Source organism: Cervus elaphus, chromosome 9 (assembly GCF_910594005.1).
Source record: "Cervus elaphus chromosome 9, mCerEla1.1, whole genome shotgun sequence".
Taxonomy (NCBI): domain Eukaryota; kingdom Metazoa; phylum Chordata; class Mammalia; order Artiodactyla; family Cervidae; genus Cervus; species Cervus elaphus.
The window spans coordinates 17107773-17134759 of record NC_057823.1 but is presented as its reverse complement, the minus strand read 5'-3'; the positions used below and the strand labels follow the sequence as shown (position 1 = coordinate 17134759).

General features: G+C 48.9%; 1 protein-coding gene across 2 annotated transcripts in view; it reads left to right on the top strand.

The window, feature by feature from the left end:
* Window positions 1-454: 454 nt before the first annotated feature.
* The window catches only part of OLFM2 (olfactomedin 2), a 73642-nt gene continuing 47109 nt past the window's right edge, over window positions 455-26987 (top strand). Inside the window, exon 1 of one of the 2 annotated variants that reach the window (XM_043911435.1) lies at window positions 455-679. In XM_043911435.1, coding sequence (XP_043767370.1) covers window positions 608-679 — 72 coding nt within the window. In that variant the 5' untranslated portion in view covers window positions 455-607. Of the gene's footprint in view, window positions 680-19371; window positions 19711-26987 lie in introns of those variants that run through there. The other variant, XM_043911434.1, reaches the window with a different exon arrangement.

Sequence of the window (26987 nt, the reverse complement as noted above, 5' to 3'; positions counted from 1 at the left end):
CACCCCTCGCCCCCTGTGTCATGGCCGTGACCCCTTCCTGCAAAGAAGAGTTTCACAGACCCTGCCTCAGTTTCTCTGTTCACTCCTGACTTCTTTAAACATGAGGCCTCTCAAAGTCTCTTTTTTGCTACCAGGCCTTCCTCCTACTACTCCGTCCCTAGATCCCTCTCCCACCCCCCACTGACAACGTAGGAAATGTCCTGGGAGGGGGAAATTGACAGCCACGTGATGGAACCTCACTCCCCCCACCATCTCCATGACCACTCCCTCCATGGCCTTGGGGTTCTGGGTCGCGTCCCCAGCTACCCTCCCCTTCTTCCTTCCATCTTCCATCTTCCTTCCCCCTCCTCCCCACCCCCAGACCCAGCAAGATCCGCTCCCGAAAACGAGCTGGGGGTTGGGCGGGGGGGCGGAGCCCGCAACAAAGACTCTGAGCGCGCGCGGGGGGCGGGGGTGGGGCGGGATCCCAGCCTCCGGCGAGGCGGGGGAGGCGGCGGCGGAGGGTCGCCCTGGCCGGCGGGCGGGCGGGGTCGCGCCTGGTGGCGGTCCCCGGGCCGAGGCGCCGCTAGGGCGGGCGGGGGACGGGACGCCGGGCCGGGGGCACGTCATGTGGCCGCTCGCGGTCCCGCCGCCTCCGCCGCTGCTGCTGCTGGTACTGTGTTCAGGCCTCGCCGGACAGGTAGGGGCCCGGCGGGCAGGTGCGGGCGTGGAGGGCTCCAGGAGGGGAGGGGGCTCAGGGGGACCCGCAGAAACGGGACTGGGGGCTCCATGCCCCGCCCCGGGGCGGTGAGGCCAGGGGGGGTCGCCGCGGGGGAGGGGCTGGGCCATCCACCCTGGCTTTGGGAATAAGAAGGGAAGCTTTAAATTCAGCTTCAAAGCATCCTAGGTTGGGGGGACCACCTGACTCCAGTTTCGGGGTTCTCAACCTCTCGGTGACCCGGAGCCCACACCCGCCATCTCGCTCGAGCTTAGTGGGGTTGTGGGAGGGGACTTCAGGGGGGTTTGGGCATGACTTGTCCTTCACTCCCCCCACCACAGCCCCCCACTCCTCACCAGCACCCCAGTGTGGGCAGGGGGTGGGACTCACCTGTGTGTGACTGATGGGGATGTGTGTGAGGTGCTGGAGGGGTGCTGGGTAAACGTGGGTGCCTTTGTGTACGGTTGGGTGTGACTGAGAGTTTGTGTGTGTGGCTGTGCAGGTGTGGGGCTGGCTGTGCGTGAGTCGGGGCGGGAATGGGAGAGGGTGTGTGTACGTGAGGCAGAGTCTGAGTGTCACAGCTGGAAGCGGTGACTTGAAGGGCTGTTGTGACAGTGCGAGGCTTGTGAGTCTGTGACCCGGAGTTGTGTATCTGTGCGTGACTGGCAGAGTGACAGCAAGTGAGGTCTGTGTTAATCCCAGTGGTATTTGGGCAGCTGCGACCGTGTGTAAAGGACTGTGTGTGTCAGTGTCCCCATGACTCTGTCCATCTGCCTGGGTGTTCTACAAAACGTGTGTGACCAGGTGTGTGGCTGTGTGGGAGCTTTGGGTAACTGTGTCATTCTGTGCCCAAGTCATTCTAAAAGGGGGTGTGTGTGGGGCAAGGACTGTGTGTGCGGACGTGTATATCCATGTGTGTGTCTGCACTGCACACTCCATGCTTTCATGGAAGCATGTCTCGTCTCCATGCTCCCTCACCTCTTGAGCAGGCTTTGCAAAATGAGGGGTGGTCCCAGCTTTCTAATGCTATTGGGAAACCTTTTTCCTCCCCCATCTTGGGGGTGGGAGCCCCCTAAGTTCTCATCTTTAGAAGCTCAGAAGGAAGCTGGAATCCAAAATAATAGAATAATAATTAGGATAACAGCTAACACTTATTAAATGCTTATTATGTGCTGGGCACTGTTTCAAGCGCACAGAATGAACTAAGGCATTTAATCAGCAATTAATGGGTGCTCATGTTACCTCACTTTACAAATGGGGAAACCAAGGCACTGGAAAGTTAGGGCACTTGCTTAAGCTCAGACAGTTAGGGTGTGGCAGAGCTAGGACTGAACCAAGGCTGTCTGGCTCCTGAACCCACACATTTACCATCCTGTTAAATAATCCACTCCATGGGTGTGGACAGTGCCTGTGTAGACACTAGAAGAGTTTCTAGGTAGAAACTCGGAGGAAGAACAGTCCTGTTACCGTCTCCTTTGTGGTCAAGAGAAGAAAGAGGGACTTCCCTGACAGTCCAGCGGTTAGGACTGTACTGTCACTACTGAGGGCCCAGGTTCAATCCCTGGTGGGGGAACTAAGATCCCACAAGATGCGCGGTGTGGCGAAAAAAAAAAAAAAAAGAGAGAGAGGGAAGAAGGAAATCGACTCCTGTGCCCACCTAGGGGCCTGGGGACTTTGGGAGGGATGGAGATCAGACTCTAGGTAGAAGGATTTCCGGGCCACAGAGGACCTCAGGAGGCCCGCTCCTTCACTGTTTCCCCATCACAGTATCCAAGTACTGGCTGGAATGGGGAGTATGCCTAGTGCCATGCATCAGGCTGCACTCTATAGGTGCTCGATTGATATATGAATCCCAAAGAAGTAAAGAAAGTCAGCTGAGGGAGAGATAAGAAACCAAAAGATGCCTACACTCAAGAGAAGGGTGGATAAAAATGCACCAGGAGGGAAGTTGAATTGGGTTTCCAAGAAGGATCCTTGGAACCATCATCTGGGGACTCTTCCCACACCCCTGCTAACCTTTAGGAAACTCTAGATTTCCTGTCCTATGGCCAAGATTGTCTAGGGGTGCGGGAGAGTGCAGTGAGAGGTGCTGTTGGGTGACCCCAGAGGAGGGTGGGAGATGCTTGGGGGCGGGGCTCACATGAAGATTCATGGAGGAGGAGCTAAATGAGGCTGTTTGGGGGCGGGACTAAACTGAGTCCGTGGAGGCGGGGCTAAATGGTGAATGGGGCGGAGCTTAGCTGGGGTAGTCAGTTGGGGTTGCTGGTCGGGTCCTACCACTAGCTACAGTGGGCGCTACTGTGTTGTGTATCCCAGCTTGCCCACCCAGCCTAGCGCCCCGGGGAAGAGAGAAGTCTGGAAAATGGACACTCTGTCCCCTCTGAGTCTCCTCCATTGTTTCCCAGAACCTTCTCCTCCATCATTGATGGGCCCTGGGCTCCACCAGGGGTCCTTTCTGGAAATCATGCAGTTGTCCATTCAGTCAACAGATATGATGAAGCACTAGAGATACAGCCCTGAACCAAGTCATCAAGTCCCTGCCCTCCTGGGGCTGACCTTGTAGTAGGAGAGACAGATGAAAACCGAATAAATATATGATACAGTGTGAACAACTAAATCAATATATAATACAGTGCAAGTGGTATGAAGAATAATTAAACAGGGTAAAGGGGGTTAAGGGCTTCCCTTGTGGCTTAGTGGTAAAGAATCCACCTGCCAAGCAGGAGATGCAAGTTCTATCCCTGGGTGGGGAAGATCTCCCGGAGAAGGAAATGGCAACCCACTCCAGTATTCTTGCCTGGAGAATCCCATGGATAGAGGAGCCTGATGGGCTATAGTCCATGGCGTCACAAAAGAGTCAGACATTACTTAGTGACTAAACAACAAAGGAGGTTAAAGAATGATGGTGGGGGGGGGGAGCTGTTTTAGCAGGTGTGATAGAGACAGTGTCTCTAAGGAGGTAGTATTTGAGGCTCCCTGAGAAGGTGAGAGAGATGCCTTCTGTGTCCAGGGGGGAAGCTTTCAAAGCAGGAACAGCAAGTGCAAAGGCCCTGAGGTAGGAATAAGCTTGGAGTGTTTGAGGAGCAGCAAGAAGGCTGGTGTGGCTGGAGAGAAGTGAGTGAAGGGGAAGTTAAGGGGGAGATGAGGCCAGGGAAGCCAAGAAGGACCAGACCAAGTGGAAACTTGTGGGGTGTGGATGGGAGCTTGGATTTTACCCTGAGAATAGGAACGTAACATGTCAGAGGAGTTGTCCATCCATCCAGGGTCTGGAGCTACCAGAGAGTTTGATAGCTTCAAGGCGCACCATCTTTACTATTGGAAAGATGCTCCCTTCCTGACCACTGGGAAGTCCTCTTTCAGATCTAGCTACATTGGGATTTCCCAGGTATTCTAGTGGTTAAGAATGTACCTGCCAATGCAGGGGACACCGGTTCAATCCCTGGGCTGGGAAGTTGCCACATGCCATGGAGGGCTACTAAGCCTCAGTGTGCCTCAGTTACTGAGCCTGCATTCCCTAGAGCCTGTTCTCTGCAACAAGAGAAGTCACTGTAATGAGAAGCCATTGCAGTTTATACTGCATGCCTCAGGGCCTTTGCACATGTCATTCCCTTTGCCTGGGACACTGTTTCCCTAGGTAGCTACTCAACTTCCTCCCTTCCCTTCTGCTTAAATGTCACCTCCTCTGAGAGCTCTGACTCTGTGCTGTTTTTCTTGATAGGCTTTGTCACTAGATTTCCAGGATTTGTTTATTCACTTATTGGGCTTCCTAGGTGGCTCTGTGGTAAAGAATCTGCCTGCCATGCAGAAGACATGGGTTCAGTCCCTGGGTCAGGAGGATCCCCTGGAGAAGGAAATGGCAACCCACTCCAGTGTTCTTGCTTGGGGAATCCCATGGACAGAGGAGCCTGTCCGGCTACAGTCCATGAGGTCACAAAAGAGTTGGCCATGACTTAGAGACTAAACAACAACGAATTATTGTTTCTCTCCCCCTAGAGGGGCAACTTATCGGGTCTGATGATCTGTTGTATCAGTGTTTACAGCAGAGCCTGACACGCAGTAGGATCTCAAAAACTATCTGTGGAATGAATGGATCAGCCCCTCCTCCTCCTCCCCCCACAGAGTCTCTTTCTTTCTCAAACAGTGGGACTCTTGTGCCAAGGGAAGGTCAGGGAAACAACCCTCCCCTTGGGCTATCCCATACCCATTTTAAGTCAACCGTTTGCTCCTGGATCGCAGGCATTAGGAAAACTCATCTTCATCTGTGCCTAAAAATTCCAGCACTCCAGGGCACCACTATTTAGGATTAAGATGCTGTTCCCCCAGGGCTCCATTAGAAAGTGTAAATGTTTCGGGTGGAGGGAAGTAAAAGGAAATCTCGAGGACTCCCAGATAATTAAGTGAATTGGACGTTTTCTTCCTAAGGGGTTGCTGCTGAGCTCAAGCTGAAGGAGCTGGGGCGACATCTAGTGGTAGAATGAGGCTTGCGCAGAGACTGTGTGTGTCCCGTTGACTCTGGTGAGGATGTGCAGGCAGATGCCCTTGGCGGGGGTGTGTCAATCAGAGTCCTGGCTAGGGTGTGAGAACGGTGAGGCACTCGCCTTGGGTGCAAAATTGAAGGAGGTGCCAATAGCTTCAGAAACCAATGTTTTTTGAAAAATATTTATTTTTATTTTTTGGCTGTGGTGGGTCTTCACTGCTGCACGCAGGCTTTCTCTAGCTGAGGCAAGAGGGGGTCTACTCTTCGTTGGGGTGCTCGGGCTTCTCATTGTGGTGGGTTCTCTTGTTGCGGAGCACAGGCGGGCTTCAGCAGTTGAAGCCTGTGGGTTCAGTAGTTGTGGCGCAAGGACTTAGTTGCTCCGTGGTATGTGTGGGATCTTCTTGCACCAGGGATCGAACCAGTGTTCCTTGCATTGCAAGGCAGATTCTTAACCACTGGGATACCTGGGAAGCCCCCAAGATAAATATGTTAATGCAATATTTTAAGAAAATCAAAATCAATGCAAAAAAAAAAAAAAGAAACCATGATGAACAGAATAACAAAATTTTAAATAAAGGCAGAATCCAACACTGCTTTTGCATGACTCACTTCACTCTAACCCTGCCCCAATAGTAGTGTGTCTGTAGTGTCCATGCACATATGTGTGTATGTTTAGGAACCATGTACTTGGCTTTGGTCCAACTGGGCACCAGGACACACGTGTGCCATATGCACACCTATGGGTATATAGACACAGTGATTCTGTGTCTATACAGGTTGACCACATGGATGTGTGTAGATTTCTCATGATCTCAGCAGCTGGTGTTAGCAATGACTCTGTGTCCCCAGAATTTGGTGGCCAGTGCCTGGGAAGCAGTGACTAGCTGTTTTCACTTATTCATGCATTCATGTATTCATTTAGAAAGCATCCATTGTGAGTCTTCTGTATTTCGAGCCTCATATCAGACACTGAGGCTGGGTGACTGAGCTCTCAAGGAGTGAGATGGAAGATTTAACTTCTTTCAAGTTGAGTCTGGCTGTGCTGGGGAGAAGGGCATTGTGGCAGGGGCAGTAGACTTGGTTCGCATTTTTCCAGGAATTCATGTCTGAGAACATTGACTTATCTTCACTTCCAGAACAGAAGCCTGGTCTGTCTCACAACCCCATCCATTTAGAGTGATAGTTGCTCAGTTGTGTTCAATTCTTTGCGACCCCATGGACTGTAGCTCTATCTTTGGGGCTTCCCAGGCAAGAATACTGGAATGGGTAACCATTCCCTTCTCCAGGGGATCTTCCTGATCCCTGGACCAAACCCAGGTCCCCTGCATTGCAGGCAGATTCTTTACCATCTGAGCCACTGGGGAAGCCCTCATCCATTCAGAGCTCAGCCACAAATCAAGGAGAAATCAGAAGGAGCAGAGAGGAGTCAGAATAGGTTCCATGAAGTCTGTGCGGAGAAATTGACTTGTGTTGCTTCTGGGAAATCCAGTAGGTTCTCAGTGCTGGTTTACTCTTTAAAAAAAAAATACGTGTTACTACTTTTAAAAAATAAATTTTATTTATTTTTAATTAATTTATTTATTTTTGGTTGTGCTGGGTGTTTGTTGCTCTGGGGCTTTTATATAGTTGTGATGAACGGGGGCTACTCTCGAGTTGCGGTGTGCAGGCTTCTCATTGCGGTGGCTTCTCTTGTTGCAGAACACGGGCTCTAGGGCGCTTGGGCATCCGTACTTGCGGCGTCTGGCTCAGTAGTTGTGGCTCCTGGGCTCTCATTTTAAGGTGTGTAACGTGGTTCTTCATTGTGGCATTTCATTAAGTGATGTTGGAAAAAGAAGAATTAGTGATGTTGAGCATCTTTTCATGTGTTTGTTTGCCATTTGTATATCTTCTTTGGAGAAATGTCTAGTCAAGATTTTTGTCCATTTTCAAAATTGGGATGTCTGCTTTTTTGTTGTTTAAATACAAGGTTTTTAAAGCCAGGAATGAGACATGGTTGGATTCGTAAGAGGGAGGGATCCTCTGGTTGTAACTGGGAAGACAGGCCAGCATAGGGAGAGTAAAGGTATGAAAACGGAATTATTACAAGAGCTAACAAAACTGGAGGCAAGTTGGTGGCAGCCACGCGTAGGGCAGGACCAACATTTAGGGGGCAGGGGGAATGTACCTCTCATTGTATAGTGTCCAAAGTCCTCAGCCAGGCCTCCTGGATCTTTTGGAGTCTTCTCTTGGAATTCTGAAACAAGTAGGAAAGCAGAGATGGCAAGACAGAGAATTCCAGGGAGAAAATGCTTCAACACCATTTCTAAACACTTGCTGTAACCAAGCAAATAAAACAAAAAACAACTCAAGGCAGGCACAGGCTGGAAGATTAACACCATGTGTGTTCTGAGGAATGCAAAGCTGTGTACGTGTGGACAGAAATTCATGCCTTTCCTCTGTGTGAATGAAATATGGAAGCCAACACGGTCCCTTCGACAGAGGCCACTTGGCTTCTTGTAAAGGACACTGAGTTTTGCTTGGTTTATGTTTTCTAGCTTTTCTACTGGACATTCTAGCATTTTTACCTGCTGCACATCAAACAGAAATGATACTTACGTTTTATACTTGGTTGTTGTTAAGTTGCTAAGTCGTGACCGACTCTTCTAGGACTCTATGGACTATAGCCCGCCAGGCTCCTCTGTCCACGGGATTCCCCAGGCAAGAAAACTGGAGTGGGTTGTCTTCTTTCTCCAGGGGATCTTTCCAGATCAGAGACTGAACCCGGCTCTCCCGCAGTGGCAGACAGATTCTTTGCCACTGAGCCACCTGGGAAACCTCTTTATGCTTGCTACTTTAGTTCATATTTTTGAGTGAACTTCCTTCTTGACATAAAACATTTCTACAAAGAGATATGCAAATCATAACAGTGCTCTTTAGAAATTGTCTTAAAATGACATAATGTGACCGGTACCGGGATGAGAGACAGAACTTGGTAAGAATCAGGAGCCCCCTGATGCCTCTTTTAGTTGCTATCTGCACTTTCACATTCCCCATCCACCTAGAGTAACCACTGAGCCGGCGTCTCTCACTATGCACTGGTTTGACCTGCTCTTCAACTTAATGAAGTCACTAAATATATAGTTTTTGGTGCCTAGTTTCTTTTGCTCAGCATAATGCTTGTCAGATTCCTCCATATTATTGTTTTGTGGTAGATTGCTTTTTTCTATTGCTTTGTGGTGTTCCATTGTGTGAATACATCGAGTGTGGTATATCCATTCTAATGTTTCTCGGCATTTGGGTTGGTGAAGTTTGTGGCTGACACGAACATTCTTCAATAAACACTCTGACGCATACCTTTAGTGATGCTTGTTTGTATTTCTGTTGGATGTACATATACAGTAGATTCTCTTTTTTCGAAGTGATTATGTTCTATAAAGAATTAGTGAAGACTGAATGCTGAGAATACTGAGTCATCACGGGATTAGATTCCTGCAAGGCTCTGGTCACATTTTTGTTTACCAAACAATATGCAAACCCCTTTTATGAATGTTGGTGTTGAAAAATGCTTTATTTAATATATGTTGCTGATTCATTGGCATCAGACTCATGGCCAAAGGCATTCTTTTTTAAAAACTTAGTTAAATTAATTTATTTGGTCTTAGCTGTGGCTCGCGGGATCTTGTGTCATGTGGGATCTTTCCTTGTGGTGCATGGACTTTCTCTAGCTGTGTCTCTAGGGTTCAGTAGTTGCGGCAAGGGGGCTCTCTAGTTCTGGCGCACAGGCTCCAGAGCATGCAGGCTTATCAGTTGCAACACTCAGGCTTAGTTACCCCTCAGCATATGCGATCTTAGTTCCCCCAACCAGGGCTTGAACCTGCATCCCCTGCATTGCAAGGCAGATTCTTAACCACTGGACCACCAACTGAGTCCCCCAAGACACTCTTGAGCAAAGCTTGTCAATGAGCCCTATTTTCTCTCAAAGACACTTTACAACCTTCTTTTGCCTAGAACACTAGACAGAACTTAGCACTGTGCATGTGGTCCCTTAAAACAGCGAGATCACCAATAAAATACACGAGAATGTGAAAATTTCAGCATCAAGTAGACTGTGAGAAAGAACGTTGTTTGCAGTTATGAGAACTGAAACAAGAGGCCCACAGCATGGCTGCATTGGATCTCCATTGGGAACCTGCATGTCAGTGACTCATTTTTGCTACCCTGTGAACGTCCATGGATCACCACAAAAGTTCCAGGAGGATTGATTTTGGGGTTATGGATAAATTGTAGTGAGTAGGTGAGTTTGACAACTTGGAACCCACAAATAGTGAGACTCAAGTATGTATACCTAGGAGAAGGACTGCTGGGTCATAGGGGAGGAATATGGGCTTCCCAGGTGGTTCAGTGGTAAAGAAGCTGCCTGCCAATACAGGAGATGCAGGAGACACAAGTTTGATCCCTGGATCAGTAAGATCCCCTGGAATAGGAAATGGCAACCTACTCCAGTATTTTTGCCTGGAGAATCCCATGGACAGAAGAGCCTGGTGGTGTACAGTCCCTGGGATCACAGAGAGTCAGATATGACTTAGTAACTGAACACATACACAGGGGAGGAATATATTGAACTTGAGGAGCTAAGTGCCAAACAGTCTTCGAAAGTTTCAAAGACTCTTCAAAGAGTTTACCAATTTACTGTCCCACTGGTAGTGTCTGAGCATTCTAGTTGCTCTACATCATTAACCAACACTTGGTGTTGTCTTTCTGTTTCACTTTAGACATTCTGAGGACTTCCCTGGTGGCTCAGATGGTAAAGCATCTGTCTACAATGTGGGAGACCCGGGTTCAATCCCTGGGTCGGGAAGATCCCCTGGAGAAGGAAATGGCAACCCACTCCAGTACTATTGCCTGGAAAATCCCATGGATGGCGGAGCCTGGTAGGCTACAGTCCATGGGGTCGCAAAGAGTCAGACACGACTGAGTGATTGAACTGAACTTAGCCATTCTGATGAGTGTATAGTGGTTTCACATTTTGGGTTTAATTTACATTTCATAATGACTAATAATATTTTTTTTTCCCTTGGGACAAAGTGTCAAACAAATAAACATATTTCCAGAATAAATTTAAATGAGCATTATGAATCCATGAACACAACTTATGTTACTCTCAATGGGGAGGTGAGACTCCAGTAGAGTCAGCAAATATTTACTGGCTATGTCTGATCTAAGTGGTTGTATTGTGTATTGCTGACTGTTTAGCATTATCCATGTTCTCTACCCACTAGATGCCAATTTTGCCTCATCCTATGGTAAGTAAGTAAGTAAGTAAGTAAAGTTGCTCAGTCATGTCTGACTCTTTGCGACCCCATGGACTGTAGCACACCAGGTTCTTTGTCCATTGGATTTTCTAGGCAAGAGTACTGGAGTGGGTTGCCATTTCCTTCTCCACATAATGACTAATAATATTTAAATACCCTTTCACATGTTTATTGACCACTTGAGTATTCCCTTTTGTGAAATGCCTTTTCAAGTCTTTTGCCTATTTCGCTATTAGGCTGTCTGCCTTTTTCTTATTAATTTGTAAGATGTTCTTACAGCCTTCTTTTGTATTTGTATACATCCAGTGGATGTTTTGTATACATCCAAATGTTGTATCTGTATTTCTGTTTCTCATATAAATTAAAATTAGGATATCAGTTCTTTGCTGGACGTAGGATTGCAAATATCTTCTCCTACTGTGTAGCTTGTCTTTTCATTCTCTTAATGTCTTCGATAAATAGAATTTAATTTGAATGTAGTTTATTTCTTACTATGGTATATTCTTTTTTTTTTTTTTAACAAAGGAACTTCAATTATTCTTGGCTGTGCTGGGTCCTCGTTGTGCTGCTTCTCTGGTTGCAGCTTGCAGGCTTAGTTGCCCCTCAGTATGTGGGATCTTAGTTCCTTGACTAAGGACCAAATCCACATCCCATGCTTCGGAAGGATAATTCTTAACCACTGGACTAACCAGGGAAGTCCGTGAATGTAGTTTAAATAATAATGTTTTCCCTTCAAGGTTAGTGCTTGTTGGTGTCCTGTTTTAGAAATCTTTGCCCACCCCACAGTAATGAAGATATTCTTCTATATTTACTTAAAATACTCATTGTTTATCTCTCACATTTAGATGTAAAATCCACCTGGAATTGATTTTTGTATATGACGTGAGGTACAGATCCACATTTATTCTTTCCCCTTTGAATAGGGCCGAATGACCCAGGAACAGGCCCCAGAGTCTGGGCTAGATTCCAGGGGGTCTTGGAAAAATTTCTTAGCATCTCTGTGCCACTATTTCCTCATTTAAAAAATTGGAATTGTAACCCTGTCTACTTCACATTGGTATTCTGAGGGTAAATGAGTTATTACATGTACACTGCTACAAACGGCCCCTAGCTCATGATGTTGTTGTTGTTGTTCAGCTGCTAAGTTGTGTCCAGCTCTTTGCAACTCCACGGACTGCGGCACGCCAGGCTTCCCTGTCCTTCACTGTCTCTCAGAGTTTGCTCAAATTCATGTCCATTGGTTGGTGATGCTATCTAACCATCTTAGCCTCTTCTGTCCCCTTCTCCTCTTGCCTTCAATCTTCCCCCAGCATCAGAGTCTTTTCCAATGAGTTGGCTATTCGCATCAGGTGGCCAAAGTACTGGAGATTCAGCATCAGTCCTTCCAATGAATATCCAGAGTGGATTTCCTTTAGGGTCAAGTGGTTTGATCTCCTTGCTGTCCAAAGGACTCTTACAAGTCTTCTCCAGCACCATGGTTTGAAAGCATCAATTCTTCAGTGCTCAGCCTCCTTTATGGTCCAACTCTCACATACATACATGACTACTGGAAAAACCATAGCTTTGACTATATGAACCTTTGTTGGCAAAATAATGTCTCTGCTTTTTAATACACTGTCTAGGTTTGTCATAGCTTTCCTTCCAAGGAAAGCTCATGCTGCTGCTGCTGCTGCTAAGTAGCTTCAGTCATGTCTGACTCTGTGCGACCCCACAGACAGCAGCTCATCAGGCTCCCCCATCCCTGGGATTCTCCAGGCAAGAACACTGGAGTGGGTTGCCATTTCCTTCTCCAATGCATGAAATTGAAAAGTGAAAGTGAAGTCACTCAGTCGTGTCTGACGCTTTGCGACCCCATGGACTGCAGCCTACCAGGCTCCTCCATCCATGGGATTTTCCAGGCAAGAGTACTGGAGTGGGGTGCCATTGCCTGCTCATGATAAGTACTCAATAAACCTTAGCAGTTATTGTTACTGTTTCTGACAGTTACAAACTTTTTTTCCTCCTGATAATTTCCAGGTCAGGGAAAAAAGAATTCTTCTCATGGCTCTGGTATGTTCAGGTTGCTGTAATAGAATAACATAGACTAGGTGGCTTACAAACAACAGAAATCTATTTCAGTCCTGGAGTTGGGGAAGTCCCAGATCAAAGTGAAAGTGCTGGTAGGTTTGGTGTTGGATGAGGACCAGTTTCTTGGTGTCTTCTCACTGTGTCCTCATGTTGGAAGGGAGAGGGAGCTCTCTGGGGTCTCTGTATAAGGGCGCTAATCCCATACAGGAGGGCTCCACCCTCAGGACCTAATCACCTCCCAAAGACTTCACCTCCAGACACTATCACATGGAAAGTTAGCTTTCAGCATGTGAATTTGGAAGGAGTAGGGGGCTACTGACATTCAATCTGTAGCACTCCCCAACACGATATTTAGAGTGGTGATGGTGACAGTGAAAAAGGGACACTTTCTGGAGATTTTTCTACATCAATTTCAGCTGGCATTGGTGACAGTATGAATGGAGGAGTAGGGACAGAGAAAGAACACAAGAGGGGCGTAATTGATAGTTTCTGACTGTGGGTACATCTGGGCCAGGACCAGGGCAAGCAAGAAATCTAGGATGTAGAATTTAAGGAAGGGACTTCCTTGGTGGCCCAGTGTAAGACTCCGTGCTTCCACTGCAGGGGTTGTGGGTTCAGTTCCTGGTTGGGGAATTAAGACCTCACATGCTGCCAAAAAAAAAAAAAAATTAAGGAAGAACTCATTCTCATATGTCAGTACAGGGTTCCTTGCGGGAGGAAGCTTTCAGGGAAAGTTTAGGGATGGTCCCCCTTTTAAACAGTTTTTTTGAGGTATAATTTACATATAATTGGTCTTCTCTGGTGGCTCAGACAGTAAAGAATCCACCTGCAATGCAGGAGACTTGGGTTTGATCCCTGGGTCGGGAAGATCCCCTGGAGAGGGAAATGGCAACCCACTCCACTATTCTTGCCTGGAGAATCCCATGGACAGAGGAGCCCAGTGGGCTACAGTCCATGGGGTTGCAAAGAGTCTGACACAATTGAGCGACTTTCATTTTCACTTTGTATACCGTTACATCCACCTAACTGTGCAACTCAATGACTTTTAGTAAATTTTCAAAGTTGTGCAAACATCATCCCAATCTAGTTTGAGGACATTTATATCACTTGCAAAAGATCCCTCAACACCTGTTCGCAGTTCATTCCCACCCATTTCAGACAATCACTACTCTAATTTCTTTGTCTCTATATTGGCCTTTTCTGGACATTTTGTATAAATAGAAATCATACAAAATGTGGCCTTTTGTATCTGATTTCTTTCACTTAGCAAAATATGTTTAAGGTTCACCCATGCTGAAGTATAGATCAGTCGTTTGTTCCTTATTATTCTTTTTAAACATTTATTTAGTTTTGGTTGTGCTGTGAGGTCTTTTCTCTAGCTGCATTGAACGGGGACTACCCTTTGTTGCTGTGTGCAGGCTTTCACTGAAGTGGCTTCTCTTGTTGTGAAGCGCTGACTCTAGGGTGCTCAGGGCCTGTGGGCTCAGTAGTCGAGGCTCTAGAGCACCGATGCAATAGTTGTGACACACAGGCTTAATTGCTCTGCCACATGTGGGAACTTCCTGGATCAAAGGATTGAAGCCGTGTCTCTTGCATTGGCAGGCGGATTCTTGACTCCTGAGCCACAGTGGTATGGATGTATTCACCAGTTGATGGATGTACCACAGTGTATGGTACCACAGTACCACCAGTGATGAGCGTTTGAATTGTTTCATTGTGAGCAATGCTGTTATGAATATTCATATGCAAGTCTTTCCGTGGACATATACTTTCATTTCTCTTGAGTGGATGGAATTGTTGAGTCTTATGGTCAGTTTCTGTTCAACATTTTAAGAAACTGCTAAATTGCTTCTCAAAGTAGTTGCAACAGTTTTTTATTTTTTAAATTAATTTTTGGCTTGCTGCACTGGGTCTTTGTTGCTACGCATGGGTTTTCTGTAGTTGCAGTGAGCAGAAGCTACTCTTGGTTGCGGTGCAGGGGCTTCTCACTGAGGTAGCTTCTCTTGTTGAGGAGCAGGGACTCTAGAGCGCAGCTTCAAGTTGTGGCGCATGGGCTTAGTTGCTCTTCGGCATGTAGGATCTTCCTGGATCAGGGATTGAACCCATGTTCCCTGCATTGGCAGGTGGATTCTTACCCACTGGGCCATCAGAGAAGTCTGCAACATTTTATGTTTCCACTAGCAAGAGGTTTTGGTCTCTTCACATCATCACCAGCACCTGCTTCTGCCTGTCTTTTTGATTGAGGTTTTTTCTGGTGGATGTCATATGTGATTAGTCCTGTGAAAGACACAGGTGGAGACGTGCACAGAGGAGATGGGCATAGGAATTTGAGCTCTAGGTGGAGATATGGCCTGTAGAAATACCTTTGGGAGTCTCAGTTGTAGATTCAGTCACTTCAATCATTCTTGAGCACCTGTGCATGCGTGCGTGTGTGCTCAGTCACTTCAGTGGTGTCCAACTTTTTGTGACCCTTTGGATTGTAGCCCACCAGGCTCCTCTGACCATGGGATTTCCCAGGCACGAATACTGGAGTGGGTTGCCGTGCCTTCCTCCAGGGCATCTTCCTGACCCAGGGATTGAAATCGTGTCTCCTGCATTGCAGGCAGATTCTTTATCTACTGAGCCACCCAGGAAGCCCCTTGAGCACCTACTATATGCCAAGCACTATCCTAAGCTGTAAGGATGCAGCTGTGGAAAACACAGGCATGTAGGAGCCCTTGTGAAGCTGAAAGTCTAGTGGAAGAGACAGACCAGAAACACATAAAAGTACAATACAATGTCACATGGTGATAGATATTGTTAAAAAAAAGTAGAGCAGAGTAAGTGACAGACAGGTGGTAGTGGTTCTGGTGGGTGCTGTCGGAGATGAGGTGGCCAGGGGAGGTCTTTGAGGATACGATGGTCAGATCATTCAGAGTCCAGGCAGGGAAACAAACCACTCCAGGTGTTTCAAAGAGAGGAAATGTATTAATAATATAGAGAATTAGTTTGTCGCAAAATGGAAGAGTTGAGAAGCCACACTGATGGAATGATCAGGGAATCCAGGAACAAGCCACAGCACAAAGCTACTGGAGGGACAAGACAAAAGGGGGTGTGATGAGGAAGAGGCTTGTGTGTGGGAGCTGGGATCATGGGATCATAAGAGAAGGTATGGCCACTGTCAGAATACACACTCCCGCCCTAAGCAGAGAGAGAAAGAAGAAATACCCTGGCCTCTCCCTTCCTCCTCACTCTCCAGTCTCCCTCCAGTGCCTCTCATCGGGTGGGACTAACAGGAAGCCAGGGTACCAGAGAACCTGGGAAATGGAGTTTTCTGGAGAAAGGTAGGGTATGGCCCTGACCTACACAGTGATAGCCCAGAAATATAAGTGAAATAAAGGAATAAACCTTGGACATCCAGTGGTTATGACTCTGCGCTTCCACTGTAGAGGGTGTAGATTCAATCACTGGTCAGGAAACTAAGATCCCTTATGCCACGTGGCATGGCCAAATAAATAAATAAATACAGTTAGGGACGTCCCTGGCAGTCCAGTGCTGATAAAACTCTGACTTCCAATGTAGTAAGCCTGGGTTCAATCCCTGGTTGGGGAACTAAGGTCCCACATGCCATTTGTCCCACATGTTTAGTCATTCAGTCATGTCCAACTCATTGTGACCCCATGGACTGTAGCCCGCCTGGCACCTCTGTGCATGGGGATTTCCCAGGCAAGAATACTGGAATGGGTTGCCATTTCCTTTTCCAGGGGATCTTCCCAACCCAGGGATCGAACCTGGGTCTTGAACATTGCAGGCAGACTCTACCATCTGAGCCAACAGGGAAGCTCTCACATATCATGGTACAGCCAAAATAAATAAATACAGTAAAAACAAACAAACAAACAAAAAGAACAAAGAACATGCCTATCTCTGTCAATAGTGAAGACAGCAAGTGCAAAGGTCCTGAGGTGGGAGTGTGCTGAATGGAACCAAAACCCTAGGAGTGAGTGTGATGGATGGGCCTAGCACAGAATACAGAATGATAGAGGCTAGGAACCTAGGACAAAGCCCCAGGAGACATTTAGGAAGAAGGCAGGAGACAGTGATGGTGCAGCATTGAATTCAAAGGACAAATGACTTTCAAGAAGACAGGGATGATCCATGAGGGCTTACCTGTGAGAGTGACTAAATGAGGCTATGGGATGAGCAAATTTTAGGGTCACTGGTCCTTTAGTGAGAGGATTGTGGGACGCACACAGGAAATGGGAGGTGAGGGAGCAGAGATAGCAAGTGTAGATATGAGTGTAGCCCACTCCTTTAAGGAGTTTGGCTGGGAGGAGCTAGTGCAGTTTCCTACATCACCAACAGTTAGTGAATGAGAGTATCATCCTGTTCCAAATTCTCTAAACCCGGAGGGCTTGGAGCCCAGTGTCTTGGGGATCTGAAATCAGCCCCACCTAGGTTCAAATTCTGGGCTCGAATTTATCTCCTGGCTCCTCTCTGAGTGGTTTCCTCTCTTGTAAATAGGGAAGATGCTGTACTTTTCATGGGAGAATTCACCCAGTACTCAGCAAGTGTATTTGCAAAGTGTTCAGCACTCCTAAAATGCAAGCTGTAGTACAAGTAGGCAAAGAGACATCTCATTTTTCTAAAGCTCATTATCAGTCGCAGATAATAACAATGTCAGCTATTTATGAAACACGATGTCCCAGGCACGCAGCAAAGTGCTTTACAAGCACCATCTCTGCCCAACCTACTCTGCTGCAACCTGCACACTGGTGTCTTTCCTGTTCCTTAAACACTTGCTTCTGTCTCAGGGCCTTTGCACTTGCTCTGCTTCCTGCCTGGAGCTCTTCCTTCAGATATCCAAATGGCTCCCTCCTTCACTTTCTTCAGGTCTCTGCTCAAATGTCACTTTTCCCAACCACCTCGATTAAAGTTTTACTCCCCTACTTAGTCCATATGCCCCTTCCTCTCCACCCCCATTTGTTTTCTGTCTGATCCTGTTGTAGTTTAGTCACTCAGTCTTGTCTGGCTCCCTGTGACCCCATGGACTGCAGCACACCAGGCTTACCTGTCCATCACCAACTCCGGGAGCTTGCTCAAACTCATGTCCATTGAGTCGGTGATGCCATCCAACCATCTCATCCTCTGTCATCCTCTTCTCCTCCTGCCTTCAGTCTTTCCCAGCATCAGGGTCTTTTCCAATGAGTCGACTCTTCGCATCAGGTGGCCAAAAGTATGGGAGCTTCAGCTTCAGCATCAGTCCTTCCAATGAATATTCAGGGTTGATCTCCTTTAGGATTGACTGGTTTGCTCTCCTTGCAGTCCAAGAAGATTCTCAAGAATCTTCTCCAGCACCACAGTTCGAAGGCAGTAGTTCTTTGGCGCTCAGCCTTCTTTATGGTCCAGCATGTGTACATGTGTACATGACTACTGGAAAAACCATAGCTTTGACTAGAAGGACCTTCGTCTGCTACAGAATGTTCATCTCCACAAAGGCAGGGCTTTTTAAATCTGTTGTTCATGGTGCTTGGGACATAGTAGATACTCAATAAATCTTTTGCTTGATTGTCAGGACAGCGGAGCCATTTACAGGCGCTAGGTCCACAGGTCCCTACAACCATCCACTTTGCAGATGAGGTAACTGAGGCAGAGAGAGGTCATTGCTGGAGGTCACATAGGGGCAGAACCTGCCTCTCCGGATCGTTAAGCTCAGAAAAAAAAGATTGTTCAAGACCCCCACCGTCTCTACCCCCCATGCCCAGCGCTTCCCCCGAGGGCGGTGAGCGGCCACTACCCTGGAAAGGCCTGAGTCATCGCCGCCTCCAGACGGCGGCGGCCGCGGGCTGAAGGCGACGGTGGCGGCGGCCACGCGAGGTGATGCGGGGACGCCAGGAGGGGGCGTGAGTGCAGGGAAAACAGAGGAAATTAAAACCGGCCGGGCTCTCCTCCTGGCGGCCTGGCCGCCCCCGCCGCCGACTGGTGCATGGGTGGAAAGTGGGGGGCACTGCATTCCCCCCTCCTTCGAAGGGGAGGGCCCGGGAGCTGGTCTCTGGGGTCTGGAGGAGGGTCCGAAGCATCAGTTCCCCGCCCCCACCTTAAGTTCAAGTTGTGAGTGGAGACCCGCCTGGGACTTGTCTGCAAAAGGCTAGTTCCTGTCTCAGCCGTCGGGGGTGGCCATGCCGCCCCTTGGAGTCATGTGGGGGGGGGGGGCGGGTCCTCCTGCTGCAAAAGTGACCCCATTCCCGAACCTTCATCCGAGTAATCACATCTATTGGTCTCGGACGCGCCACTCTAGGCTTCTCTCGTCCGAAAACGACCAAGTGGTCCGCAGAGTGGTCCTGGTACCGAGGTGCCCCTTCCCCAAGGAAAGGAGACCCTTGGCCTTCCCATTCAAGGGAGCGCACCAGAGTTCCCCCACCCCATGCCTGGGCTCCCAGTTTTTAGGGAGCCGGGGTCGGTGTCCTAGCACTAGGTGGATGGGGACTTGTGACTCCGGCCCTCCCTTCCACCCGCCAGCTTTGGATGGTCGGGGTGGGGCACCCGGGGGTCTAAGAGAGGGGCTGTGCGTGGAGAGTGGCCCGGGAATACCAAACTGGGGTTGGCGGGGCTGCGGGGGTGGGGGGGAGGCTGGGGGCGGGGACACCGCTGGGGGCGGGGCCGGGATGCCGCGGCAGTGGGGGTGGGGCAGGTGGGGAAGGCCGCCAGAGGGGGCCCCTCGCGGGATGGGTGGGTCCCGCGCGGAGCGGGGTGGCCAGGCGCAGGGGGGTGTAGTCCGGGCGCCCCCCGCCCCCTGCCGGGCTCCGGGCCGGAGCCGTGACGTCACGGCGGCTGGAAGTGCCCGGCGCGGAGGCGCGGGAGGGGGTGCGGGGGGGGGGCCGAGGCGGCGCTTTATAAGCGGAGCCCCGCCGGGCGCGCAGAGCCGCAGCCCGCGTCCCCGAGCCCCCCGGCCGGCCTGGCCCCGGCCCGGCCCCCAGCTCGCGCTCGCGTCCCCTGGGGCGACTGGGCTGCGAGGGACCGAGCGCCAGGCGGCGGGCGGCCGCGGGGCATGAGGCGGGGGCGCGATGTCGGTGCCGCTGCTGAAGATCGGGGCCGTGCTCAGCACCATGGCCATGGTCACTAACTGGATGTCGCAGACGCTGCCCTCGCTCGTGGGGCTCAACGGCACCGTGTCCCGCGCGGGCGCCTCCGAGAAAATCGTAAGTGGCCGCCGCGCAGGGGGCGCTCCCGAGGGGGGGCGTGGTGCCCGAGCCGCCGCCGCAGCCCCCAGGGGCCCCCGCCCCCCTGCTTTGCCCGCGCGCCCGACCCCGGGGGCGCCCTCCCCGGGCTAGGGGCTGGACGCCGAGGCGGAGGCGCCTTGGGACCCCCGGCCACCTCCGCGGCGCCTTTATTATTGTTATGATTATTTCTTAGGCTTAATGTGCAGTGTCCGAGTGGCAACAAGGTACTAGGCTCGCTCCGGCCCCGGGGCACAGGCGGCAAGGGCTGCGGAATTGAGCCTGGTCCGGGTTGAGTGGGGCGAAGAGGGAGGGTAGATTCGGGGGTCTGTGAGGAACCCAGCCTCTGAATGGGGAAATCTCGGGGTCTCAGAGCGTCTCCACTGTCACAATCTCTCCCTGCTCCTGTCTTGATGTCTCTGAGTAGTCCCGTCTGTCTATCCGTCTGTCTGTCTCTCCTCCTCTCTTCTAGCTTTGTCTCTCTCTGCTTCCCTGTCTCTCTCTGTCTCCTTGGTTTCTTTTTCCTCTGGTTTGTCTCTGTTTCCCCTCTCCATGTGTCTCTGTTGAGCTGTCTCTGACTTGGTGTTTCTTTTTTTCTGCCTCTCCTTTCCTCTCCCCTATGCAACCCCACCCCCGCTCCCCCAGCCTCTCCCTTCTAATTACCTGTCTCACCGTGTGCTGAAACCCTAGGAGGCAGATGGGGGTCTCAGACTCCCGGGGAGGGGAGTGCGGGGAGCAGGGCCTGGGGCTCTGTGCTGCCTCCAGAAAGTCCAGGTTTGCTGCCTTCCCCATACCATCCTACCCCCCTCTATCATCTTCATCCTCTAGCTTCCCAAGTCATAGTATTTGGCTGGGGCCGGGGGCGCGATGGGAGAGGGCAGGATGTGTGTGTGTGTGGGTGGGGGGCTCCTTCAGGGTTAAGAATGGTGGTCTTGGTATCCTGGGAAGACATTCTCCTGGACAAATTTCCCTCAGGCTCCTCTAGGTATGCCCCATACCCCTCATTCCTTCTCTTCAGTCTGGTTTTGGGACTCCTCCCAGTATCTGGATCATGGGGTCTCCCTCTCCTGCTTGCCAGTCCCCCAGCTTCATCAGCTCCCCTCTTGAGCCACCAATGGCCACCACCCTGAAAGGAAAGAGGTCTTTGCTCCCAAGGGTTGCATGCAAGTAGAGGCAAGGTGCCATGTCTTGCGCTCAGGCTTCAGCAGCCCCTGGAGGGAATTGTCACTCGGTTTGGCCCAGGTGAGGGCTTTCAGTCTGAATCCTCAGAAAGTCAGTGTGTGAAACGATGTCTTTCTGTGTGTCAGTCACATCAAGCAATGACCAGGTGTATCTATCTATGCGTAGGTTTTGGTGTGTGTATGGGGGCGTGTGTGAGTGGAGGTTATGAGAAAGTTCATGTGCTTTGCTGGCATTAGGGCACAGATGTGTCTGCCTGTATGTAAGGGTGCATTCCAGACTGAGTGGGTGTGTCCCTGGGTACTCACTGTGTCTGGGTGTGGATGTGTCTAAGTGTGTATCTGCAGTTGCATGTCCCTGACTGTGGGTTTGCATGTATGTAATTGCATGTGTGCATATGTTTGCCTACATGACTCTGAGACAGACTTCTTGCTGTTGCCTTTGGGGGTGTGTGTGGGGGGGAGATGCTGTCTCATTGAAATCAGAAGCTGGATTATTCCACTCGCTTACCATCTAAAAAGTGTGAGTCAGTGTAAATGTGTGCTTGTATCATGTACAGCATGGGTAATGTCTGGGGGATGTGTACATGTGTGTAACAGCATGTCTCTGAATTATGACTCTGTGTGTGTAAATATGTCTTTGCAGATATGTACATGTGCATATAAATGTGGACATGTCTGTCTTTAGAAGTGCATGCATATATGTTCAAGTGTTTATCTACGAATGGTGTGTGTGTCTAGTTTGTATGTGTGTGGGTGGATTCCTGCGTGTGTCAGTTTTTCTGTAAGTGTGAGGATGTGTGTGGTCTGATGTGGTCTCCACTCTAGCCTATCTGTAGCTGACAGGACCTTGATCCAATGCTTCCGTGAAGTTACCTGCTAAAAGCTAATAGTTTTCCCATCCTTGATCCCCACCCCCATCCCTCAGTCTCACTCAGCCTTGCTCGAAGAGCTCTATGGAGTGAGATGCCAAGGAACTCAGGGTAGGTCCTAGAAGGGGACTGTGACATGAGAGTGCTCTAGAAAGGGTCTTGGGAGTCTGTAAACATAGGTTGAAATGCAGACTTTCCCCCAACTTGCTCTGTGACTTGCACTCCGGGCCAGTGACATGACCACTGGAGGCAGAAATTTCCTCATCTATAAAATGGGAATGATAATTTCTATCTCATAGAACTGTTGTGGGTAAGAGGTCTATCATCCAGGTCTTCATTCATCCATCCTTTCATCTATCTATCCACCCAACTGTCTTTATACTCATCGGTTCATCTACCCATACATCTGTCCACGCACCTATCCATCCATTCATTCATCCAGCCAACCATCCTCCCACCCATTCATCTCTTCATCTTTCCATTTGTCTCTCCATCCACCTCTCCATCCATCTATCTTTCCAGTCACCTATTATTCATTATCTGTCTCTTAATCAATTCTTCCATCCATCCATCTCTTTTGTTTATTTGGTAAAATTATCGAGTACTTCCTTTATGTCAAGTGTGTGTATGCTTGAAAATCCCAGTTCAGTCCCTGACATAGTAGATGCTCAGTGGCAGGACTCTGAGTCAGATGAATCTGGGTTTGAATTCTGGTCCTACAAGTTACCAGTCTTATGACCTTGGGGAAACTTATTTAATCTCTCTAAGCTCCAATATCCTTATTCATCAAGGAGGGTCCCCACTAAACCACAGGATCCGTGAGGACATCTGTGTTTTACTCATTATTGAAACCTAAGACCTGATGTATAGTAAGCCTACAACAAGTATTTGTCAAGTGGCTGAATCAACAATTGCATCTTCATAAGGATTCCACCTTCAAATAAAAACAAATGGCTAGGTTCAGTAAGGAGAGGTTTCTCTGTTTGCCATTACAGCCGAGCACATAATGGACATGGAACAAATATTTGTCAAGTGTCTGAATCATTAATCCACCTTCATAAGGACTGAGGAACAAATGAAAGACACAGAGTAGGTGTTTAATAGGGAAGAGTTGTAGGAAGGTACATAGCAGCAGCATGGTTAAGCTGAGGGGTTCAGGAACCCGGATAGTGAGAATTCCTGGTCCTGAAGCAGACAATTGGATGCTGGTGCTTGACTTTAAAAAGGTTCTCTTGGAGGACGGGATGAGCTTAGATCCTCTGGCCATTCTTCACTTCCCTGATCTGATCCAGAGAAACAGCTTAGCATTAGAAGAGATTCTGAGAGATACTGTTACAAACCATCTCTGGAAGAGAGGGGGAGGGGGAACTGCCTCTGCTACTACCTTTGGCCAACTCCCAGCCATAAACCATCCCTGCGGAATGGGAGCCTTCAGTGGAAATGGTTTCTCACCTGGGGGTCATAAATTCAGAACCAGACTAAGCATTGTCAGCCCCGCTGCCAGCGGCTGCCGTCATTACAGGGCCTGAAGTGAGTTACCTGCATCTTATATGTTATGCCCTTGTCCATCCCCTCCTCCTTGAGGGATGAAGGGAAGGAAGGGGAGATGAAGGAGGAATATTCTGTTTGGGGAGGGCCCTTTTCCTCCTGGGAGAAACAGGGACGGTCTGGCAGTTTCAGCAAGATGCTTTCTGAGGACTTCCTAGTAAGAACCAAAGTTTGGAATCCTTGTCTTTTCTTGATGGTTTTCAGTGGGGAAAGGACCCTAATACTCAGTCAATTGAGGCAAGGAAGGACTGTAGCAAGTGGCCTCACTACTCCGTGGTTTAACACTGCATTGGTTTATTCTGTGCTTGCCCTATGCATCCATGTTGTCTGGTGAGCTCTGTCCGTGGTAGGGACCTGGAATGAGGGAGGCTCTATGGTGACAGGATCGTTGAAACAGGGACAGCAAGGCACAGCATAGCCCCCCCCTCTGCCTCCTGAAGCTTTCCCCTGGAAACCCCGTGTTACTTCTGCTCACAGTTCATTGGCCAGCACAAGTCACATGGCATGCTTAACTCCAAAGCGGGTGAGACAGGAGGTCCTACTATGACCTGGAACAGAGAGAAGTGGCCAAATATTTATGAACAACCCTAAACATGGCTGTATACTACTGATCCCTCCTCCTCTTATTCTATAACAAGAATTCTCTTGGAGATTCTCTCCATTCATTCAATCATTCAACAAATATTTACTGAGCATCTATTACGTGCCAGGCACTGTTCCAAGTGGCAGGGATATGACCATGAACAAAACAGATATCTTGTCCTGGTGGAACTGACATTCTAGGGCAGGAAGAGGGACAAAAAGATAAGTGCACAGATAAATTGATAATACATACATAGTGATACAGGGCTTCCCCCATAACTCAGTGGTAAAGAATCTGACTGCAATGCAGGAGATGCCGGGTTCAATCCCTGGGTTGGGAAGATCTGGAGGACAGCATGGCAACCGGTATTCTTGCCTGGAGAATCCCTTGGACAGAAGAGCCTGGTCGGCTACAGCCTGTGGGGTCAAAAAGAGTTGGACACAACTAAAGCGACTGAGCTCACACACACACACACACACACACAGTGATAAATGTGTTGTGAAGAAGCACAGAGCAGTATAAGAGGAGTGGAGAGTCTTGGGGAGACTATTTTAGATTCAGTAGATGTCTCTGAGGAGGTGACATTTGAACAGAGATCTGAAGGAAGTAAGTGGAGGTAACAGCAAATGCAAAGGCCCTGAGGTGGGGATATGTCGGAAATTTTGGAGTGACGGTGAGGAAACCAGTGTGGCTGAAGCAGAGTGAGTGAAGGGGGAAGCGAGAAGAAATGAGGGCAGGGAGGTGGTGGGAGCCACATCATGTTTGGGGGAGAGAGACTTGCAAGGATTTTAGATTTAACTTGCAACTTGTTGCACATTATCTGTCTTCCTTTCATGCTTTCCTTTTCAGCATTGCACTTTTTAAAAACAATTTATTTATTTAGTTTTGGCTGTGCCTTGGTCTCCATTGCTGCGCTTGGGCTTTCTTTAGTTGCGGCAAGAGGGGGCTGTTCTTTGTTGCAGTGCTCGAAATTCTTATTGTGGTGGTTTCTCTTGTGTCGTACGGGCTATAGGCACACAGGCTTCAGTAGTTGCAGCATACAGGCTTCATTGCTCCACTGCATGTGGGATCTTCCCGGGCCAGGGATCGAACCCTTGTCCCCTGAATTGGCAGGCGGATTCTTAACCACTAGACTACCCGGGAAGCCCTCAGCATTGCACTTTTAACCTTCTGTTGCTCACAGTGTAGTTGATTTATTTATTTTGTTGTCTGATCCTCCCCCTTGAAATGCCAGCTCCATGAGGGCAGAGATTTTTTTAAATCCATTTTTGTTGACTGTTTTAGCCCCTGTGCCCTAGCACTGGGGCTGGCACACAGTTGGTGTTCAGTAATCAGTTGTTAAGTGAATAAATGAGATGCCGGGGGGTTGCTGAGCACAAGCCGGATGGTGACTCAGGTGTTCACAGTTTTTCTCTGGCCCCTGTAGGATGGACAGACTGTGGGAGGTAAGGGCAGGAGCCAGGAGACTGGCGAAGAGGCCATAGCCCTGGTCCGGGTGAGTGATGATGGAAACTGGACCAGGGTGGGAACCAAGGAGGTAAAGTATTGTGGATTTCACCCACACCTGCCTATTCACCTGCTCCTAATTGTGGACTTATGGCTTCTGCTCAAACACCTCAAAATGTCAGGAAATAATTGAGTACCTGTTTTGTACTGGGAAGGGTCCTGGACTGTGGAATATAGAGATGAGTAAAGCCCTGACTTCAATCAGATCACTGTCTCATCCACAGGACTTGTGACACGTCATGGTATGCGTGGAGACAGGGATATTTCTAGAGTGTTATGGGGACACAGGAGAGGAGTGCTGAAATCAGCTGGGGTGTGATGGAGGTTTCCTGGAGGTGGTTATGTCCAACTGAGTCTTAAAGTGGAGAAGGAATTGGCCAGGTGAAAGCAGAGCAGGGGGACTCCAGACAGAAGGAACAGCATGGCCAAAGGCTCGGAGGTGAGGAGCATCCTGTTGAGGACAGAGAGACGCAAGCAGTTCAGAAAAACTGAACACCTGAGTCACCATCCCTCTTGTGCTCAGCGCCCTCCCTGGCATCCCATTTATTCACTTAACAGCTTTTTATTAAACACCGATATGTACCAGGATAGGAAAAGTGTGGAAGTGGCCTGAGTGGCCAGTGGGGACCATGTCATGATGGGATTTGGCCTGAGGTGCCTATACTTCATTCTTTTAAATTTTTTATTCATTTTTATTTTTGCTTGCACCGGGTCTTCCTTGCTGGTGAGGGCTTTCGCTAGTGGAATTGAGTGGGGGCTACTCTCTGTTGTGGTGTGAGGGCTTCTCATTGCGGTGGCTCCTCTTGTGGAACAGAGGCTCTAGGCTTATGGGCTTCAGTAGATGCAGCATGTGAGCTCAATAGTTGTGGCTTGTGGGCTTTGGAGGTCGAGCTCAATACTCGTGGTGCATAGGCTTAGTTGCTCCATGGCATGTGGAATCCTCCCAGACCAGGGATCAAACCCACGTCCTCTGCATTGGCGGGCGGATCCCTGCACCACCAGGGAAGCCTGCCTTTACTTCATTCTGAGTGTCACAGAATGGGAGACCTGGAGGACTTTGGAGCAGGAAAGGAATATGAGGCTGCCTGTTGCCTTTTTCTAGAGACCTAATTGTTAGTATATCCTTCTAGACTGTGAGTGTGAAATTTGTCTCATTTTAAATTTTCCCCATCTCACTTGCGCCAAATCTAAACTCCTTACCTGGCCCAATTCAGTAAACCTCAATTTCTTCATTCATAAAATGGGGACAATAGAATATAGACCATATAGCATTGTGTTTAAAAATGTGCCCGGCATGTGGAAGGAGCCTCTGAAGATTAGCTATTATTATTTTTTTTTTGGTTAGCTATTATTGTTATCACAAATCCCTACCTGCCTGAGTTTCAGATCTAGGAAGGACCACTTTTCCATCCCATGCTAGTCTTGTTCCTGCCTCTAGAACTTGTTCCCATCTTCTGGGAACATCCTTCCTTTAGTCAGCTCCTTCTCACCCCTCTGAGCTCCCCTGGCCTCCCCAGCTAAAACACTCCAGCTTTATTATTTGAACCTGTTCTGTTATTTTCCCAGTACTCA